Raw genomic sequence first — 13511 nt, forward strand, 5'->3', positions numbered from 1 at the left:
TCCAGTGCAGGAAGCAATATTTAGCATGTGTGTATTTGCCAAATGAAAGAATAAATGCACACTTTCATGCTGGGACAGGCGTTAGAGCATCAGTGAAAGGGTGACCTCTGAGTCAAGCTGCCTGCACTTGAATCCCCCTTCTGCTACTTAAATCTGAATGTCCTTGGTCAGATTATATAGTAGCCTCTTTCAATTTTACTGATATTGCCTATCATATGAGGACAATAACAGTATCTACTTTGTAGAGTATTGTCAGATAGCTAACGTGTTTAGTGAAATGCTGGTAGGTGGTTAGCACTCAAAAATTGTTATTGTTTTTGTTGTTATATACCTGCCAAAGTTCATGGCCCATGACCATGTGATCTACATGACATATTCACAGATCATACTATAACTTCCACTTTCTGTCTGATTTGCAAAGAGCTTGGAAATAGTAACTCCTACCCTCACAACAAGAAAAAAAATGCCAAATAAACTGAAAATCAACAAGTCTATTAAGTCCATCAGAGAAGTGAGGTCACAGGCAAACTGCAGCCCCCAAATCTAGAAGGACAAATAGCCAGCAACAGAGAATCACAGCCTACTATAAGCAGAGGCCCGGGAGCAAAAGCTGGAATGGGTAGGAATTCTTTAAACTTTAACTGATGAATTACTTTAGTCGATGAATTATTGTGGACAAGCTTGAGAATTAGAAACTCCTAGAGTGCCTGGTCCTAGAGGGCTCTGCACATTCAGGAATTTTACCTCCAGAAGCCCCACCAAGTTCTCACCATGATAGCTAAGGAAAATCCCCTTGCTCTTCTGGCAGGAAAAGGAAATGTAACCATTTTGAAACTCAAGCTCTGTGGAGAGCTGTCTCTTTTCTTTAGCAAGATCTGTCTTCAAGAGAAACTATCCTATCAGGGCCTATCAACTGAGTTTTATCAAAGCCTGACTGCCTGTGGGAAGGGAAATACCCAACGGGCTCACCACGAAGACTAAAACCTAACTGTAGGACTATAGAGTCCTCCACATTAATAGGGCTCCTGCATAATAACGGGATTTTCAATGGAGAGAACTGAAGGCCTTAATCCCTATTTAAGAAGAAGTCTCTAGGAAAACCCAAAGACAACAGCAGAGAGACATCTTTTCAGACTAAAAGTAGAGCTGAAAATCTTTCCCCACTACTGCCCTCCGCCCAGCACATACCTCCTCTACAAAATAAAGACGAAAAGGGAATTTCAAATGCTTCAGTCCCAATTTTTAGAAGATTGTTTTTGATGATCGAGATCTTGTTTGCAGCATCTAGCAAAAGCCCTGATGATGATCCTCAGAGCTAACCTTGCCATTTTTCCATTGTGGCCAAAGGCATGACCATTCTGATGAAAGAAAGCAGAAGAGAACCCTTGAAACTATCTTTAAAAACCCAGGGGGACATCAAAGGGAAACTAAATCAATGGCTCTACATTGAGTCAGGGATATATAGGTCATGCCTTAGACTGGCAGATCACAGCACATTTTTACATTCCCAGGTGGTTTTCTTCCTGAAGTTAAGTGATCTGGATTGACTGCACTCTTCCCCTCTGACAGTTACACATTACATGGGAGTTGACCCTATGTTGATCTTACATTCTAAATGACATTGTTTTAAAACCCCAGGCCCACGGAGCACTGACATTTCCACTGGGAAACTGTGGGAATTCTAATATCCCAGTAGACAGAAGGCTCCATGAGGGCAAGGGTGGTGGCTGTATTTGCTAATCATTAAACCCACTGTGTTTAGCTCAGTGCCTGCTACATAACAGGGGCTCAATAAATATTTGTGGCCCTGGAAGATGTAGGCATAGTTCAAATTTGATGATTTCTAAAAATGCTTTAAAAATATTAATTCATTTAACAAATAATCATTGAGTGCTTTCCATATCAAAAGCACTAAAATACAGAAATGAATGAGGCGGTGTGCCAATTCTAACATAGAAGGGGGGAACGATATTCACTGACTGCCTCTGGGTACTTCACAATCTGTGTACTTTTTGTTCCTTATTTCATCCCCCCAACGACTCTGTGAGGTAAGTAGTATTATCCCACTCCTTTGCTTATAAAGGAACAGAGGCTTGCACAAAGGCCCAGAGTTAGCAAATGTCAGAGCCAAGAATTTATTCCAGGGCCCGGGTCTACAATGTACTTTCTCCCCAAAGTAAATTTAAAATCGCCATGTGATGTTCTATTATGGGATGTTTTGTTAAGGAAACTTATATTCTCAAAAATTGAGTTATTAACAAAGTATCACTGGGAAAAAAGGTTTATGCTCTCAATTTCAAGTTATTGATGTTGGGAAAAATTCCAATAGAGGTGCTTTATAACCATACAAATGTGTAATTGGTGGCTAAAAATAATAAATTGCTTGAATGAAATAAATGAAAGTTACTGAATTAAGTCCTAAACAGCATATAAGACCTAAGTCAATGAGTTTCTAAATTATCATTATCGTAACTTCTTGTCATGATGAACAGAGCGTAACACTGAGCCAAGATGGCTGAAGTCAAAAGGAAGTGCGGTGTAGGTCACGATGCCAGTGGCAAACAAAGCATGCAACCAGGAGGCTCCAGTGACTCCTCTGCCTACAAACAGCTTTTCCCCTTGGCCCCTGATTCTAATTCCCAAATGTGGTTGAATTATAACCAATAGGTATACAGAATCTGAATTGTGTTCCCATGGTGATCCGTTGTGTTAGATCATATCTGCTTTCAAACTGCAGGAGGGAAGCCTGGAAAAGGGATTTGTATTCTTAGATACAAGGGCAGCTTAGAGAAATGCTTAGGGTCAGGCTGTCTTGTAGGGATATGAGGCCCAGTGCAGAGGTGGTCACATGACTCCCATGTCTGAGGGTCACAGAGGGGATCCTGGGTCACTTGTTTCCTTTGACCCTAAAGCACTTTTGGGAATTGCCATTTCTTCCCAATGGGTGAAAAATCACAGGGTCTGGAATCATCTGCACTCATATATGGGCAAAAACTTTGAAAACAAGTTGTTCCCACTCTGCCTGAAAAAAACAGAGATCCATGATCAATCCAAAATTCCAGCAGCTCAGAAAGTAACCAAGATGGTGGGACATGTATAGGACTAGAGTAGTCCTGAAGACACAGCCCAACCCAGTGCAGTGGTGATCCTGTCTTACATTTTTATATATAGCTCCTTGTAATTTTTAATGGTTTCATAACAACTTTGGGAGTGAACTCACATCTGTACTTTTACAAATAAAAAAAAACTGAAGATGAGTAAGCAATTCACAGCTAGCAACCATCAGATTCAAATCCTGAGTCTTCCAACTCCATATTGAATAGAACTTCCACTGCAAACTTAGAGGGTGGCTTCAGGAACATGTTTTGTAGAAATAATGGCTTTGTATCAGACCGACATTTGCCTATCCTAGAAGGTTCATTTCTTTAGTCATATAATTTGAGTACATTCTTTAACTTCATTAAGCCTTAGTTCCCTCATCCATGAAATGGGAAGACACGTAACACCTAACCCATGGGGTCAGTGCAAGGATCAAATGCAATAGCATACAGCATACTCAGCATACCGAACTTGGCTCTCATTAGAGCTAGGCAGCTGTGGTGGGTTCCAGGGCACATTTGGGGCATGAATTCTGGAGGGAGGAATCTCCTTTCCTCCTCTGGAGTTCAGCATGTCTTGAGCCACAAAGTACCCAGGTGACATTTGATAGTATGTAAAAACTGCAAGGAGATAAAACTTGGGACAGGTAGGGAGTGCTTGGGGCCTGAACACTGAGCCTAGAATGTATGTGGAGGAATGTCCACTCCATCCCCACCTGAAAAGCCATGGAGTTGGCGACAGCCAGAAATATCCTCAGAGGCAGCTTGGCCTTATAGGACCTGTGGCTCCACAAGCGATGGGCACCAGCTGTCACACCCAGAGCAGTCAGGAGGAAGCAGAAGTAGGCTGCAAGACACAAGCAAGGAGAATGTCAGCAGATGTCATCAAGCTTTTAAACACCCCATGCCTTTTTCTTCCTGAAGAGGGACCCAGGTGAATTGGTATCAGGGGAAGAATCTGCAATGTGAAGAATCAGTAATTTGGGGAAAATGCAGACTTTTTATTGATTTGTAGATTTCTAGTACCAGACAGAAGTGGAGAGAACTTTCCCAAGAAACTTTGACTTTTGAACATCATTTTTTCTATACCAAACAAATCTTTTATTTGCTAAGATTTCTTGCCAGTCTTGATGCAAAAATCACAACTATATTAGTGTGCATTTATAATTCAGTCTTACAAGTCCACTCTCGTTGGAGCTGAGATTGATCTCTGTTGCCAATTAATTGGCACCCATGTCAAGACGAGTTATATGAAGAGCATATTTCCAAATCTAATATGCCCATTAGATGGCTCCATGTTATCATGGCTCCACAGATCTTGGTTTGGAGGAAATAGGGCCAGATCAAAAAGCAAAGAAGTCTGGCCCAGGACCAGTAAGAGAAAACTGACATCAGGGACAACTGAGATTTGTCTTCTAGAGATCCTCACTTAATCCATCACTATGACGAGGGCTGGCAAAGATGGCCAGATGAGGAATTTTTTAAAAGCCACCCTACAGTGGAGCTTATTATTATCTCTAACCTGTGTTATTGGATAATTTTAATCATTTTACAGTTGAGGAACTGGATCTCTGAGAGTTGAATCCTGCATATAAACTCAAGTTAGCCTGGTTCTAAAGTCTCTGCCAGAGACCCATGACACCTACAGGTGGTAGTGGTGGTTTGCTTTGTGTATGGAGACTTGGAAGAAGTTCTAAGTGTATGGTAGAAAGTGGACACCGAGGGACCTAAAAATTCATGATTCCTGAGGTTATTACAACTACCATAGTGATTTTCAAGCAATATGCCCATGTAATGCTAAATGTCTTCCTAGAATTATCTTATTAATACACATCAAAAAATCCCACTGGGTTTATATTATTATTAGTCCCATTCTACAGATTAGAAATCAGAGGCTTAAAGAAGTAAACAAATTTCCCAATGTCACAAAGCCAGGGGGTGTCTTTGCTGAGAGTCAAACCCAACTCTGTCTGAACCAAAAACTGAGTTCCTGCCCTCTACACACCCTTTTGCTTTTGGGAGATATCAGGTACATTTTATCTTTACTTCTCTACACCTGATTTTCATCCTAAGTATTGGAATCCAATCTAAATTTAGAAGTGAGATGCTTCCTTACTTGGGGGTAGAGCCCTAAACCAGGCTATAAGTAGGTAGAATGAGGCAGTTTTATTCTACATCATTGCTTCTAGCACTTAGCACATTCAGGGCCCTCCATAAAGAACTGCCAAAGAACAAGTGATGAGCTGTGAGTATATCCTGAGCAACTGTAAATGGTCCCAGATCAGTATCAGTTCCCTATAGGGAGCCCACTGTAGTGCTTCCTTGGAAGAATTACGAGGGTAACTTCAGTCTCTGTACACCTATTTAAAGGGAGCACAATATTACTTCATCCAAAAGCCATGTCTGACTGATCTTGATCTCAATCCAAGATCAAGATCTAAGAATCCCATGTGTCTAAACATACTAATACGGCACTAATATAAGACTCTGAATACATGTGGTTTTCATAAACCTGACAAATCATTCCTTATTGAAAGGTTAAAAACAAAAATCAACAATGTGCTTATAAGTCACAGAAGGTGGTAGTAAAGAGCAAGCTCTGGCCTGCTTTGTTAATATACTTTAACCTTGGCCTAAACCCATGAACTGCGCAGCTACTTTCCATGTCATCCTTGGCCTCCATGTCTGTCACTAATTTTTTCTCAATTATCAAGTCGTTACTGAACAAGTGAAATCAATACAGACAAAATTCAGTGTAACTCTATTTTGCCAGTGGGCTAAGACACTGGACCTTTGGTGCAATGAAATGAATACTAAGACTCCAGGAAAAACATTGGCCAAAAAAAATTCCTCCAATCTGTGGTTTCCAGGCAGGGCCTTACCACAGATGATAGCACTGCCTTTCCCTTTTTGGAATCTTGACTATTTCAGGGACCACTTACATGGCTGGTCTGTCCATGCCTTCGGGGAGGGCTTGGACAATGGGCTTGAGTCAGAGCCTGCACTGAGCAGTAGTTTTCCATGGTCCTTCTTCTGGCCTGGCTTAGTATCCCATCTTCCTGGCATTGGGACTAAAAGCCTGACCCAACCCTTCTTTCTCTTCTGGCTGAAAAACTAAAGGTCACATTCGGAGGCACTATTGCAAGTCAGCAACAAGGCCAGGAAAGGGAGACACAGAGATGACGGAGATGTCAACAAGAGCATCAGAGAGAGAGCTGCCTGTATGGAGCTACTGTCTGCAGACCCTGGAGCTCTAGTTCTTCTTTGATCCTGTAAGACTCCCCAGTAGTTCCCTAGTTTATATGAAATAACAAATTCTCTTTTCTTGTATTCTTTTGTATTCTTGTATTTTCTTGTTTCTTTTCATTGGCACTGGATTTCTGATATTAAAATTCTGCAGAACTTTTAAGGAAGAAAGCAACCTTCTGGTCATAGCCAAAATAAGGATAAACTGCAAAAACCTTGGTTTGGGTATGAGAATTTATCAGCTGTTCCATTAACAAGACTCAGTTTTCCAACTTTGCTAAGGCTAATTTGAGAGGTTCCTAACTTCTCTTCTATGATCTTTGTAGAGATTAACATCCAAACTAGTTTTTGATAGATGCTAGGTAACTGGCTCTGAAGTAGTAAAGTATTCAGACACAGAACTGATAACTTTGAAAAAGAAAAAGGAGCAATTCGTAGTGTTAATAGCTCACAGAGAATGGTGATAGATCAATAGAAATCAGATTCACAAAATTACAGAACACTGGGCAAGTACAGATGGTCCCTGACTGGTGATGGTTTGATTTAACAATTTTTAGACTTTATGATGATGCAAAAGCGATATGCACTCAGTAGAATTGTACTTTAAATTTTGATCTTTTCCTGGATTAGTGATAGGTGGTACAATACTCCCTCATGATGCTGGGCAGGGGCAGTGAGCCACAGCTCCCAGTCAGGCACACGATCACAGATCACAAGGATAAACAATCAACACAGTACACTGTGTTGCCAGTAGCATTTGGATTTTTATTTTTGTTTTTGTACTCCATCAACTCTACACAAGACCCATCTGTGTCTTCTGCTTCTGGTGAGAATAGAAAGGCAATTACTATTGAGGTGAAACTCAAGATATTTGCCCAACTGTAGGCTAATGTAAGTGCTTTGAACACATTTAAGACGGGCTAGGCTAAGTTATGATGTTCAGTGGGTTAGGTGTCTTAAATGCATTTTTGATTTAACAATATTTTCAACTTATGAAGGGTTTATTGGGTCATAACCCCATCTTAAGTCAATGAGCATCTGCATATGGGTCGTAATGCAAATGAGTCACCGATTCTCGTTAGCTCAAGCCAAAAAGAAATGGATTATAAAGATATTGAATAACCTACAAAACTCATGGGAAGGTTTCAGGACAGTTTTGGTACAGCCACCAAGATGGCCCCAAAGCGTACCACCTCCTGGTAGTCATAGTCTTATGTAATCTCCTCCCCTTGAGTAACTTCCTTCTAATCGAAAGAATATAGCCATGTTGACTTCCAGCCAAGAAGGAGACATAGGTAGATATGCAATGCTTCCTTATACAACCAAAAGGACAACAATTAATTTAAAAACAAAAAACTGCCAGAAAATTAAACTGTATTGAAATCCGACAACCAAGGAGTTTAAAAAGACACATTCATCCAGACAGGCAGTCGGGGTGGAGAGGATGTGTGGAAAGGCTGCAGCTGGCGGATTGGGCGGTCCCACCTTAGCATGGGCAGTCCCACATTCATGTGCAGGTACACCAGGAGTAACAACTCAGGAGCAAGACAGACCACGCAACCCAGGGTTCAGTGTGGGAAAATAAAGCATTAAAACCTCTGGTTGTAAAAACCTGTGGGAGTTGCAGGGGTGGGATAATTCCAAGTCTCACAGAAGAGTCTGTAGAAGGGACCCACAGAGTCCTAGAATGCACACAAACCTACCCACTTGGGAAGCAGCACCAGAAGGGCCCAATTCCCTTGTGGGTAGCAAGGGATGTGTCTGAAAGGGGGATGAGAGCTGAGCAAGCAGCATTGTTCCCTTTCTGAACCCTACCCCACATATAGCACCACATCACAATGAAGTGGGCTGCCCTGCCCTGGTGAATACCCAAGCCTCCACCCCTTACAATGTAACAGGTATGCTGAGACAAAGAAATATGGCCCAAATGAAAGAATAAATTAAAGCTCCAGAAAAAGGGCTAAGTTACAATGAGATAGCCAACCTATCAGATGCAGAGTTCAAAACACTGGTAATCAGGATGCTCACAGAAATGATTGAGTTCAGTGGCAAAATGAAGGAAGAAGTGAAGGCTATACAAAATGAAATAAGGCAAAATATATAGGGAACCAACAGAGAAGGGAAGGAAACTGGGACTTCCACAACAATTTGGAACAAAAGGAAAAAATAAACAATCAACCAGAACAGAATGAAGAAATAAGAATTCAAAAAAATGAGGAGAGGCTTAGGAAACTCTGGGACAACTTTAACATTTCAACATCTAAATCATAGGGATGCCAGAAGGAGGAAAGGAAGAGCAAGAAGTTGAAAAACCTATTTGTAAAAATAATGAAGGAGAACTTCCCCAACATGGAGAAAGAAATAGACTTCCAGGAAGTCTAGGAAGCTCAGAGAGTCCCAAAGAAGTTGGACTCAAGGAAGAACTCACCAAAATACTTCATAATTAAATTACCCAAGATTAAAGATCAGGAGAGAATCTTAAAAAGCAGCAGGAGGAAAAGAGGCAGTTACTTACAAAGGAGTTTCCATAAGAGTATTAGCTGATGTCTCAAAGCAAACCTTGCAGGCAAGAAGGGACTGGATAGAAGTATTTGAAGTCATGAACGGCAAGGACCTACATCCGAAGATTGCTCTATCCAGCAATGCTATTACTTATAATCGAAGGGCAGATACAGTGCTTCCTAGATAAGGTCAAGTTAAAGGAGTTCATCATCACCGAGCCCTTATTATATGAAATGTTAAGGGACTTATCTAAGAAAAAGAAGATCAAAACTAGGAACAGTAAAATGACAACAAACTCACAAGTATCAAGAACTGAACCTAAAAAAAACAAAAATAAAAAGAAACTAAGCGAACAACTAGAACAGGAACAGGATCACAGAAATGGAGATCACGTGAAGGGTTATCAGTGCAAGGGGTGGAGGGAGAATGGGCAAAAAGGAACAGGGAATAAGAAGCATAAATGGTAGGTACAAAATAGACAGGGAGGTTAAGAATACTATGGGAAATGGAGAAGCCGAAGAACTTATCTGTACAACCCATGGACATGACCTAAGGGGGTGGGGAATGCTGGAGGGAGGGTGTTGCAGGGTGGAGTGGGATAAAAGGGAGGAAAAATGGGACAATTGCAATAGCATAACCAATAGAATATATGTAAGTATATATATTTAAAAGGAAAAAGAAAAAAGAATATAGCTACATGGAAGGAATGTCATTTCCATATTAGATCACAAAAGACTGATTTCTGTTTTGCTGGCAAATTCTCACATAGGCTTTGATCAAATAAGGAACTGAGGGTGGCCTCCACACTACAGCCAGTAAGGAAATGAGGCCCTCAGTCCAACAATCCTCAAAGAACCAAGTCCTGCCAGCAACAATGTAAGTGAGCTTGAAAGTAGCCTCTTCCCCAGCCTTCAAGTAAGCCTTCAAGCTGAGCCTTCAAGTAAGACCATCACCTTGACCAACTCAGGATGCCTCCTGAGAGATACTGAAGCAGAGGACCCAGCTCAGCTGCACCAGGAGTTCCACTTCATAAAAACCATAATAAAATACACGTATGTTGTTTTATGCAGCTAATTTTGGGGTCATTTGTTCTGCAGCAATAGGTAACTAATACAAGTCTAAAGCAGAAACCTTCCTCCTAGGAAAGGAAGGTACAGTTTAATTTCTGGTTTAAGAAAAAGTTGCCATCTATAGGAACAAAAAATAACATTCCTATTGCCTGGAGCAGGCTGGGAGAGAGAGGAATGACTGCTAATGGGTATAGGTTTTTGGGAGCAAAGGGTGATGAAAACATTCTATACTTGATTTTGGTATTGGTAGCACAATTCTCTGAATATACTATAAACCATTGTGCTATACACTTCAAATAGATGAGTTATATGGTATGTTATAGCTCTATAAACTGAATTCTTATTAGATTTTATTATATATAATTTCTCAGCATAAAATAAAATAGACATGTTGCAAAACAAACACACAAAAAGAACTAAAACAAAATTCACCATTTGCCTAGGATGCCACCAGAGGCATCATCAACCCTCGACACTCGGCATCACTGGATACTTGTGTCACACCATGGACCCTTAGATCTTCCACAGCTGCCAAGAAGAGTTTCTGTGTGACCCTACACCTACACCTGAATCTATCCAGACCCTAGATTCCAAGGCAGAAACACCCAAATGCCAGTGCTTGGAGCATAAACCCATGCTCTAGCTGCCAGCAACAGAAGAGGGAGAACCCCCAGCCCCTTTGGCTTCCATAGGGGATCCAGCGGCTCCCATCTATCCTGAGTCCCCAATTGGAGCAGTGTTGAGAGGATGATTGTGGTGACCCCCTCTGAACCACACAACTAGAGAACACTCCTGGAGAAATGCTAAGAACCAAAATTTAAAACTCCCTTAATTCTGGGTCTGATCAGAGAGAGAGAGAGAGATGGACAGCTCCTTTCAAGATCTGTCTCTGAAAACTAGACAAAAGAAACAACTGGCAGAGCTCTTTAACGCTTGCTTATTATCTGTGTCTCCAGCCTCAGAGTGAAAACTAATTAATAGCAATGACTGAGAGCTTTCGATATGCCAGGCCCTGGTCTAAGCGCTTTATACATAGTAACTCGTTGAATGCTGTACTCACCTCAAGTATAGAGCATAGGTAATACTATAATCTCCATTTGACAGATGAGGGAAACAACACAGGAAGGGATGCAGTCAGGATATAATCTAAAGTAGGAAGAGCACATACTCTGAACACCCTGCTGGCTGCCTGGCCCCCTACATGCTGCCTGAATTCTGAAGGAAGGAGCTTGAATGCACCATGTCCTTTTAGTCAGCTCAAAACTCAAGCTGAAGGTCAAAACCCTTGTTGTGTACTTTGCCTTTACCAGCTGGCAAGCTTACTTACAATAACACCTTCACCATCATTCTGCATTCAGTTCAGCCTCAGCTTGTCATACACATGAGGACCAGGCAAGCCAAGGAAGGCTTTATGAGACAGTTTACTGAGCTACTATTATGGACCAGGCACTGAGCTCAGAACTCAGTTCACAAGGTGATCCCACAAACATGACCCCTTCCTTTTCAGGCAGGAGTTTGAAGAGTAAATTACTTTATACATAGTAACTATATAAATACAAAGTATGGCAAATGCTGTGGAGAATAAGAGAGATTAAAAGGCGAATAATGTAGTTTTCAGGAACAGAGAAGACTTTGCAGGGGAAGTAAGAATTAACTCCTAAAGGGTGAGGAGGAAGCAAGATTTGGGCATAAGGACCAAAGTTGCAAAGCCTGGACTGGAGAGGAGGATCTGACAGAAAGTCTGTATCTGACCACCTCACCCCCATTAAGACGGTTACTGTAACACAACAGAAACAAACAGAAAATAACAAGTGTTGGTGAGGATGTGGAGAAATGGGAACCTTTGCCTGCTGCTAGTGGGAATGTAAAGTGATGCAGCAGCCACCATGGAAAAGTTTGGTGGCTACTCAGAAAGTTAAATATAGAATTACCATTTAATCCATCAATTCCACATCTGGGTATACATACTCTATAGGGGTTCATATGGAATCTTCCCAGAATTTGCCACCCTGGCAGGTAGAAGACAATTGAGCCTTTTATCTCCCTTGCACTGCCTAAAACAATTTACATGAAGGAAAAGTACCATCACCAGAGGTACCTACAAAGAGTGAGGGACTTAGAGAGTAAGTCCTCTCTGTATCCCATTGTCTCTGCAGGGCATGGCAAGCACCGTTTTTTTCCAACTCCATGTGAATCGCTTTTCTGCCTTCGAAGTCCTACACTCCTACCCTTTCCCCTTAGTTCAGGATGGCATATGAGCCCCAATTGTCTTTCTGCCTGAAGGCCTTCATATTTTTAATTTTTTCTCCTAGTAATCAGTCTTATGTTAATTTGCTTACTAGGCAAGCCAAAGAACCTAGAAGGAAAAATGTTTCCTCCCCAACAACCCCAAAGAATTGAAAGCAGGGACTCAGACATCTGTTCACCCATGTTCATAGCAGCACTATTCACAACAGCCCAAGGTGAAAGCAACCAAATGTGCATCAACAGACGAATGAATACACAAGTGTAGAATATATACACAATGGAATATTATGTGAACAGCAAGTGGAATGGAATTCTGATATATGCCATAGAACATGGATGCACCATGAAAACATTCTGCTAAGTGAAATCAACCAGAAAACAAGACGAATATTGCATAATACCACTCACATGAGGCACCTAGAATAAGCAAGTTCATAGGGACAGAAAGTAGAATAAAAGTTACCAGGAGATGAAGGAAGGGGAATGGGGAGGTGTTCAACAGGAACAGAGTTTCCGTTTGGGACAATGACAAAGTTCTGAAGATGAACAGTGGTGATGGTGACACAACGCTAAGTGTCACTGAACTGCACACTTTTAGGTTAAAGCAATAAATTTTATGTTATGTATTTTTACCACAACTTTTTTTTTTTAAAAAAAGCCTGTGTTTGAAGCCCAAGGTGAGAAGGGGAGGGGCATCAAGACTGGCCAAGCAGGTCTCGGGAGCCACACTGAGGAGACTGCATACTGTGCTGAGAGCCATGGGAAGCCATTAAAGGGTTTCAAGCGTGGAAGATTTAGAAAACGCATAGAAAGTAGAGAGGGAAAAACAGTCAATGCCCCAAATCAATTCTTGTTAATATTTTGCTCTAAATCCTTCTGATACTTTTGAAAACAACCTTCTTTTGTCCACTTTCAAAACCTTTGCATACATAAAACATTACAACCCTTATTATGGGAGTGATAAGAATAAAATATCAATATTTATGAACAGAGTGCAAAAGGAAGTTGGTTCCCTTAATTTCTTAAGCCAAGGCACAGTAAAACTCCTCTTAAAAAAATGTATAGTACTGACTAACAGAGTGTCGGAAGGGAGGCGGGAGAGGGGAGTCTACTCTCACTGAATGCCTGCCATTGACTCTCACTTTATTAATGTACCTAATCTTATTATTTTGCTCTTATGAGGTAGATATCATAATCCCCATTTTACAGATGTGCAAAGCTGAGGCCCAGAGCTTTAAGATCTCAGAATGACACAGCTGGGGCCCATCCCCAGACCAGTCCTGCCCCAAGCCCCTTCCCCTGGTTCGTGGTTTTCAGCCCTAGCTGCACACCTGGAAATCACCTGGGA

The 13511-nt window shown here is 41.3% G+C and overlaps 1 protein-coding gene across 1 annotated transcript in view; it reads right to left on the reverse strand.

The window, feature by feature from the left end:
* Positions 1-13511, reverse strand: part of SCD5 (stearoyl-CoA desaturase 5) — a 163135-nt gene that overhangs the window by 63419 nt on the left and 86205 nt on the right. Inside the window, exon 2 of the mRNA XM_045819956.1 lies at positions 3815-3945. Within this exon, the coding sequence (XP_045675912.1) occupies positions 3815-3945 (131 nt within the window). The remainder of the gene's footprint in view (positions 1-3814; positions 3946-13511) is intronic.

Source organism: Phyllostomus hastatus, unplaced genomic scaffold (genome assembly GCF_019186645.2).
Source record: "Phyllostomus hastatus isolate PE091 unplaced genomic scaffold, TTU_PhHast_1.1 phas_scaffold_39, whole genome shotgun sequence".
Taxonomy (NCBI): Eukaryota; Metazoa; Chordata; class Mammalia; order Chiroptera; family Phyllostomidae; genus Phyllostomus; species Phyllostomus hastatus.